The 8,871-nt window shown below is 46.5% G+C and overlaps 1 protein-coding gene and 1 pseudogene across 1 annotated transcript; one reads left to right on the top strand and one right to left on the bottom strand.

Annotated features, from left to right (window-relative positions):
- Window positions 1-230: 230 nt before the first annotated feature.
- On the bottom strand, window positions 231-2,339 carry LOC136491622 (3-ketoacyl-CoA synthase 6-like; annotated as a pseudogene).
- A 190-nt stretch (window positions 2,340-2,529) lies between these two features.
- Window positions 2,530-8,127, top strand: LOC136494673 (uncharacterized). The gene is made up of 2 exons (XM_066490845.1): window positions 2,530-4,048; window positions 7,938-8,127. The coding sequence occupies exons 1-2, from the start codon at window positions 2,530-2,532 to the stop codon at window positions 7,988-7,990; spliced, it is 1,572 nt and encodes a 523-aa protein (XP_066346942.1). The 3' UTR covers window positions 7,991-8,127.
- The last annotated feature ends 744 nt before the right edge of the window (window positions 8,128-8,871 follow it).

Here is an 8,871-nt window from a genome sequence, read left to right as displayed (position 1 = left end):
GATGTACTCCTATGAACCTGTGATGTACTCCTATCAGTCGGTTATGGATCAATTAGTAATGGTTACCCAGTTATGCCATGGTCATGTGTTTTTTTTGTATTTTTTTTCAAAAACAACTAAATGGCTTAGCTGCAGCTATCTCTGGCTATAGCTGCACTTAGCTGTTGAGGGGGCCAGCAGCTAAAAGGCTTAGCCGAAGATTTAAAACCTTGAGAAATAGAGGCGAAGAAACATGTTTGATTTTATTATGGACCAGGAGTGATATCCCGACAATTACAAATAAGGCCGTAGTTTGGACTTCAGAGTAGTGTAACAAGAGCATGTATGGCATGGAGTCCTACGTGGACTCTATCCGTGTGGGTACATGTTGTTGTTGGTTCGGTCAGGCTGGTTACCGACTGAGAGAGACGTATACAAACCTATATGTACCTAGAATAAGATACATTATATAGCAGGGGATGCCGGATAGTACGTGGTAGCTAGTTGGACGACGCAACTCAGGCCGATGAAGCCCTGTAACTGAACACGACTGCTTATGCCCTTTCAACAATTTTGGGAAGCGGCACAGGGTAGCGGTGGATGCATCCGGCCCAGGGTTACGCACTCCCACACGACGCTGCTGCAGTCTATACCCGGGCTGAAGGAGATCATGCACAGTCGGTCACCCTTCTTCATCCAGCGCTTGGCCTCGATGTAGCCGAGCTCGTACAGCAGCGAGCTGCTGGCCATGTTCCCGAAGCGGTGCAGCGTCATGTGCGACGCCTCCATGTCGCGGTCCGAGAGGCCTAGCCCCCGCTGCACCTCGTACAGCACCCTGCGCCCGCCCGGGTGGATGAAGAAGTGCTGGAACACCTTGCCGAAGGACGGGCGGTAGTAGCGGCGCCCCTCCTTCGTCCCTGCACTAAAGAGCCTGTTTCTAACGATGGAGAGCGCTACCCGGAGGAGCTCGGAGACAGGCAGCACGGCAGGGCCGAACGCCGTGATGTGGCCCTTGAGCGCGTTCGCGGCGACGACGGGAAGGTCCTTTGATAGGTTGATGCCCGTGATCCCCTCGTCGTCTTCCTCCTGGAACGCGCACCGGTAGTCACTGTCCCGCGCGGCGGTCAGCGTGCGCACGATGGGGCCGAGCCTGAAACGGGCGCGCTCGGGCGAGTTGGTCATGATCATGGCGGCCGCGCCCATGCGGAACAGCACATTGGGCACCAGCATCTCCCGTTTGGTTCCGGTGTAGAGCATGGACGAGAGGATCTCCGTGGGGCGGTGCCACCCGCAAGAGGTCCCTGGCGAGGCCGATAGCTATGAGCGCGCCGCTGCACCCCATCCCGGATAGGTTCACGCTCTGCACGTCGTCGCGGAGCTTGTACCTGTTCACCACGACGTCGGCGAACACCGGCATCACCGTGGTGAAGCTGCACGCGACGATGACCGCGTCGATGTCCTCGGGGTTCAGCTTGCTCCTGGCCAACGCCTTGTCGACGGCGGAGAAGATCACCAGCTCGGCTTCCTGCCGGGACGCCTCGATGCTGCGGTCGGGCGGGATGCAGCGGAACGAGTTTGTTCATCAGGCGTCCGTGCTCCAGGGCCGTCGCGAACGGGACCCTGTGACGTGGCTCGCCCAGGAAGCAGCCATAGTCCACGAGGTACACCTCCCGCGCCCGGTGAAGGCGCCACAGCATGGCCAAACCGGCCCCCAGGATCACTAGCATCAGGACGTGAACCGGAAGCAATCCGGCGATGACGCCATTGCTAAACGTCCATGATGCATAGCGGCAACAGGTGCCACCGCCATATATACGGTGGTGTGCACCACGTACGTTATTCTATGCACCACGTCGCTTCACTCTATGCCAGCAACTACTCTGCTGCATCCATATGTGACTATGTGAGGGTGTGGTGGGAGTGAGCATTTAAAGGGCCGGGAATGCCAATGGTAGCATATACAAATTAACTATAAAATGGACGAGGTTAGTTGGGAGTTGGCAAATAAAGTTACGTACAACTATATCAATGAATGCAGACACAGATGCTTCAACCCCGGCCCGAAAACTCCAAACGGCGATGGCAATGCGGCGGTGCGGCCGCCTAGCTACCCTATTCCGCACCGTCAAATTTGCTTCTAGATTCACGCGCCGGTCAACTGTCCTTCTCACCCCTCCCTTTCCCTCCAGCTAAATATAGCTTCCGCTATTTCTGGCTATAGATTCCCCACCAGCGGTCCAGTTGATGCTCGCTGCCATATTAAGATAGTGCGCCATTGCTATTCTAGGCATCCCCGCGCATGTGCAGGACCTCTCCCCTTGCGTGGCAAAAACCCACACGCCGCCAGGAACCTTTCCCATGGGTCCAATTTTTTACTATTTTAGGAGTTACGTTTCGGAAACGGATGGAGAAACCCTTCTTTGTTGCTTTCAATTATTTTTGGAGACTCAGAAAACTCAAGGATTTGGGGAACACTTAGAGATGCTCTTACAACACTGCATTTCCCAAACTTACTGCTGGTTACAGTTCAATTTAGTCGGCTTCCATCGCATGATAGCAATAGACACCATCAACACAAAGAACAAGGAAGGCACTATATCTTTTGCTGAGTTTGTGGATGATGTGCAGCCTATTAAGGTGTTGGAGCAGGTATGGCTAAATGTCACCGGTGTCCCTAGGCGCCTGCGTTCGTTCCTATCGCTGTGGGCAGTGGGGACTATTGTTGGAGCTACGCAGAAGGTGGACATGGTTCATCTCAGGGCAACAGGTCAAGCCCGCATTCTAGTGGCTGTTTTTGACCCCAAGAAGATACCAGGTATGGCGGACGTTTGTGTTGGCACTAGTATCTACCGCCTATTTTTCAAGGCGGAGGAAGATTTACAAGCCGACACCGGTGCTGATCCGTCTGATGAGGACTTGTTGAGTGATAAAGATCTGGAGGAGGGAGACCGTGAAATGGAAGATGCGGAAGATCCTAACCCGCAGAACCCTCAGGATAATAGGAAGTCTTCCCAACAAGCACCGCAGCATACTCAAAATGTCCCACCTATGCAACAGGCAAATCTAGTAGATGAAGCTTTGGACTTGGCCTGTGAGCAACTCTTGGATGAGATCAGTCTTAAAGTTGCTTTGGAGTCTGACCTGGGGACTACCAGGAAGAGTTACTCTCCACCAACACAAGAAGAATTAGCGTTTTTTAACTCTAATAATACTCTTTTTTCTTCTGCTGTTGTGCCACTACCTTCGACAAAGATTGCTAGTACATTTGTCGACGCTTCGGGTGAGGGAGGAGAGGGCTTTACTCCGCCATTGCCCTCCCCCTCGCCACCGCTGGAGCTGGTGTCTCTTGCTGCCCCTATTGATATAGGGTGCGGCCTCGTTGGGGGCTCATCGGAGGCGGCCCTCTCTTCTACTTCTACAGCGGTGGAGACCGGTATCATGACGTCGGTCCCTGCAGCGGTGGAGGAACCAGAGTACGCCCCCGCTGCACAGGGACGTGGCCCGGCACCCCCACCACTGGAGGTCACCGCCCTGATGCCTGCACAGGGAGGTGGCTCGGCCACATCGACGGAGGAGACGCTCCGGCTTGACTCGTCGTCACCCAATGTTGAGGTGGCTCAGGTGATGGAGTCCACCGCTGCGGAGGTTCAGGAGGGGGGCCCTACTTCGCCACTCGCCCCCCTGTCCACGCCGACCGGGGGAGAGACAGTGGTGGTGCCGGCCTCTGCTACCTGGGGAGAGGTAGCGGGGACTACCGCCACTGCTACTCTCTCCACCCAGCCTGGAGAGGCTGTGGAGACGCCACTGCCTGCTGCACCCTCTCCCCCTGCTACGACCTTGGGAGAGGCAGCGGTGGCACCAGCCGGTGCATCTCAGGCCGTCTTGGAGGCAGCATTGTTGGAAGGAGCGGGTGCTACCTCACCATCTCTTGAGGGAGCCTCCAATCCCACACCTGTGGTGGTTCCCATCAAAGAACTACGACGGAGCACCAGAAACGCAACTTTAGCGGATATTCATACACTCCATAAGGCGGAACGTTTGACGGCGAAAAAGAACCTCGAATTCTCAGGTAACTCTTTTAATACCTTTCCAGATTCGAAAATTATTTCAAACCTTGGTAGGGTAGGCATCAACCTAGAATCCTCTACTGTTGCAGTTTTAAAAAATATTGAGGTAGCTAGGTCAGCCTTTTGTCAAAATACAAAAAAAGGTTGTTCTTCCTCTAGGTGCTCTGATATAGAGAGTGATGTTGAGAAAGAGGACCACCTTGAGGGTATTCTCAGCCACGCTTGTGGAGATCTAAATGAGAATATGCCGGTTGCTGAGTTGGATTCCATCATTGATGCACCACCTCTCAGTACAAAGAAGATTTATAACAATGCCAAAATTCGTGGCAAAGTCAAACTTCTTAAAAAGGCCAAAACCCCTTCTAAAATCATTATAAAATGAAGGGAGTTTTCTGGAATAGCAGAGGTCTTGCAGACTTGGCTAAACATAGGTACTTGAGGGAACTAGTTAAGGAAGAGCAAATCAATTTTATTGCAATTTCCGAGACTGGACGTGAATCCTTCCCAGATCATGTCCTCAAAGATCTTTGTGCGGGACATGAGTTTCTTTGGCACACCATGGCCCCCCATGGTAGATCAGGGGGCATTCTTTTAGGGGTTGATCTGAATTTTTTTGATATTGGAGCAATAGATGAGGGAGATTTTTATGTAAAATTCACCCTACGGTGCAAATCTAATGACTTCAAGTTCGTACTATATACAGTATATGGACCTGCCCAAATTCAAAACAAGAATGCTTTCCTGGTAGAACTAGCTAACACTTGCTCTAAAGAATCTCTTCCTTATATAATAGGAGGGGATTTTAATATAATGCGAGAGCGAGAAGATAAGAGCTCAGGGGATTTTGACTATAAGTGGCCTAATCTTTTCAATGCTGTCATTGATTCTCTGGATCTTAAAGAGATTGTCATGTCAGGCCGCCAATATACTTGGGCAGGACCTGGAGATGACCCGACTTTTGAAAAGTTAGACAGAGTCCTTGTGACCACTGAATGGGAGAATCAATTCCCACTCACTACAGTTGAGGCTAGAGATAGAAATATCTCTGACCATACCCCTCTAGTTCTTAGCACTGGCCACTCGACCCACCAGTTAAATAATCACCCTTTCAAATTTGAGAGAGGGTGGCTATTAAGGGAAGGGTTTTATGGTATGGTTGCAAATATCTGGCAATCTCCTTGTTCAGGATCAAATTCTCTGGAGCGGTGGCAATCCAAAATCCGCAGACTCAGACAGTATCTGAGGGGATGGGCTAAACATACTGCCGGGTCTTATAAAAAAGAGAAGAAGACTATACTAGGACGCTTAGAAATTCTTGACAAGAAAACTGAGACTTCTCAGTTATCTGATCAAGAAATTAATTTAAAACATTATTTAAAAGAACGTCTAGTTAATCTGCTGAGAGAGGAGGAACTCAAGTGGTATGAGCGTGCCAAGGTGAAAACACTATTGGAAGGTGATGCTAACACTCGTTTCTTCCATCTAGTGGCTAATGGGAAACACCGAAAGCAGCATATCTACAAACTTGAAAATGATCAAGGTGCTGTAATTGGTGATGATTGCCTCAAAAGCCATATTACAAACTATTATAAGAATCTCTTTGGGTCCCCCGAACAATCTGCTATCACTCTTGAGGAGGATCATATCGTAGATATTCCTCAAGTGTCCCCGGAAGAAAATGATATCTTAATTAGTCCATTCACCGAATCTGAGGTGAGGGATGCAATCTTCCAGATGGAACATAATAAAGCTCCAGGACCAGATGGTTTTCCTGCGGAATTCTATCAGGTTTTTTGGGAAATTATCAAGGAGGACCTTCTTTGTCTCTTTGCAGACCTACATTTGGAGACACTCGATCTCTACAGTTTGAATTTTGGAGTCATTACTCTAATTCCAAAGATTCAAAATGCCACAAAAATTCAGCAATATCGACCAATTTGCGTCCTCAATGTGAGTTTCAAGATATTCACAAAAGTGGGCACAAATAGACTGAATACGGTTGCCAAAACAGTGGTGAAACCAACACAGTCGGCCTTTATGCCAGGTAGGAATATTATGGAAGGTGTGGTAATTCTCCACGAAACCATCCATGAATTACACTCTAAGAAAAGAAACGGAGTCATTTTCAAAATTGACTTTGAAAAAGCATATGACAAGGTCAAGTGGTCGTTCTTACAACAGACTTTGCGTATGAAAGGTTTCTCACCTAAATGGTGTAGGTGGGTTCAGAATATGGTCTCTGGAGGAAGTGTGGGGATTAAAGTTAATGATGACATTGGCCCATACTTCCAAACCAGAAGGGGACTCCGGCAGGGTGATCCTATGTCACCTATCTTATTTAACATCGTCGCTGATATGCTAGCTATTCTTATTAATAGAGCAAAAGCGGATGGGCAGATAAGTGGAATTATCCCCCACCTGATTGATGATGGTTTATCAATCCTACAATATGCAGATGACACCATCATGTTTCTAGACCACGATCAAGAACAAGCGAAAAATCTCAAACTTTTACTATGCGCCTTTGAACAATTATCTGGGCTCAAAATTAATTTCCACAAGAGTGAGATTTTTTGCTTTGGGGCAGCCAAAGAAATGGAATCCTTCTACACTGATCTCTTTGGCTGTAAAGCAGGGGAATACCCCTTCAGATATCTAGGCATCCCTATGCACCACCGGCAACTCCTTAATTCTGAATGGAGAAAAGTTGAAGAGCGATTCGAACAAAAGCTCTCATGCTGGAAAGCGAAATACTTATCCTATGGGGGACGTCTAGTACTGCTTAATTCTGTATTAAGCAGCCTACCCATGTTTATGATGTCTTTCTTTGAGATCCCAAAAGGAGTTATCAAAAAACTCGATCATTTTAGGTCGAGGTTCTTCTGGCAAGGATCCTCAGAGAAACATAAATACCGCCTTGCCAAATGGGATATCATTTGTCGTCCCAAGGATCAAGGTGGACTAGGTATTCTGAATTTACAACTGCAAAATAAATGCCTACTAGCAAAATGGCTAGTGAATCTCATGAACACAGAAGGCATATGGCAAACGCTATTACAGAATAAATACCTAAATTCAAAAAGTTTATCCCAGGTCACGGCAAAGCCAAATGATTCACATTTTTGGAGAGGCCTCATGCATATCAAGAATGAGGTGCTGGCAAAAGGTTCTTTCGATATTAAGGATGGAACCACGGCTAGATTTTGGGATGATGTATGGGTAGGTGCTAGGCCTCTGAAAGTTCGTTATCCATCTTTATATAATATTGTGAGAGATCCTCACGCTACAGTCTCAAAGATAATGAGCACTAGCCCTCTGAATATTTCTTTTAGGAGGGCTCTGGTGGGTAATAAACTTACAGAATGGCTTAGTCTAGTAGCAAGTATTTCTCATGTCGAACTAATAAATGGATCTGATCATTTTAGATGGAGTTTAACCAGCTCAGGTTCATTCTCAGTCAGATCCATGTATCTCAACCTTATAGATACAAATACATCTTTTCGGCATAGGAAGATTTGGAAGATAAAAGTTCCTCTAAAAATAAAAATTTTCCTCTGGTTCCTACAAAGAGGTGTCATTCTTACCAAAGATAACCTGTCTAGGAAAAATTGGAAAGGGAGTCAGAATTGCGTTTGTTGCAATGGGAATGAAACTATTCAACACTTATTCCTGGACTGCCCTATTGCCATAATGATTTGGAGGATTATCTTCTTTGCTACTAGTTTAAATCAACCTAGATCAATCAGCCACATGTTTGGTAACTGGCTGTCTAATCAAAATAAAAGGATTAGAAATTTGATTTGGGTGGGAGTGGCTGCTATGTGTTGGGCTATTTGGAGATGCCGTAATGATGTTGTTTTTAATAAAATAAAATCTAACTCTATTATGCAGGTCATTTTCAGGGGAGCGTACTGGTTACGCTTCTGGGCCCAGCTGCAGCGTGAAGAGCAAGCTAAGGACGCGCTCTCGACAATAAGCAAGAAATTAGAAGTTATTGCTCTAGAGATATCCAATAACGGATGGAAACAATTTTATTGTTTAAGTTAGCGTCTTGGTCATGTTATAAGACCTTGGCTTTCTTTTTGGTTTTATCATTATCTGTAATTTTGGGCTGTGTACATCTACGGATGTAGAGGCCGGATGTTTATCCATTATCTAAAAAAAATACACAATGGAAGTGTAAATCCTCTCCATCCCAAAGTTCGAATCGTCTGCATCCCAAAAGTATGCACTGTCTACCCGTCATTCATTTTTGAGTCACTAGATTTCCTCCATCTCTCCAAGTGTTATTGTTGACATATAGGAGGATGACCTTCATTTCCCCTCATAGTTAGCATTTGGTACATGATGTTAAATTTCTGGGGCCTACTAGCATCTCCTGTTGAAACATAAAAATAGGATTTCATCTGTTAGGTATACATTTGCAGAACATGACTATATATAGATTTATTTCATTTCAAAATTCTTGCCTGAGTTAGTATCCTTGTGAGGATGGTCCCGTCGAAGTACCTAGCATAAAACACTGTGTAAAGCTAGCTCTGTGTTGTTGCAATGAAAAAAAACAGGTCTGTTAATGTTTACCATGTTTGTTTGTATTTATTTGTGCTCTTAAATTACTATACTCACCTATCACAACTTGATGCAGTATAACAATTTTATTAAAAAATTTACATCTTAAATATGCATACTACCTGAAAGAATTCCAGTTTAAAGATAACAGAATCGACAGACCTATACACCAATAACAATTGGAAATACCACACCGGATAAACAAACTCAATAGATCAGAAATGAACAGTTCTACAGTACAAATGCAGCATTCACA

This window comes from Miscanthus floridulus, chromosome 11, assembly GCF_019320115.1.
Source record: "Miscanthus floridulus cultivar M001 chromosome 11, ASM1932011v1, whole genome shotgun sequence".
NCBI classification, from domain to species: domain Eukaryota; kingdom Viridiplantae; phylum Streptophyta; class Magnoliopsida; order Poales; family Poaceae; genus Miscanthus; species Miscanthus floridulus.
This window is presented reverse-complemented; position numbering and strand designations above follow the sequence as displayed.

What these genes read in the sequence shown, in the direction of transcription:
- LOC136494673 (XM_066490845.1), top strand. Translation starts at nt 2,530, where the DNA reads ATGATAGCAATAGACACCATCAACACAAAGAACAAGGAAGGCACTATA. An exon ending in AAAGAACCTCGAATTCTCAG is followed by an intron (nt 4,049 to 7,937) that starts GTAACTCTTTTA and finishes TCTATTATGCAG; the next exon opens with GTCATTTTCAGGGGAGCGTA.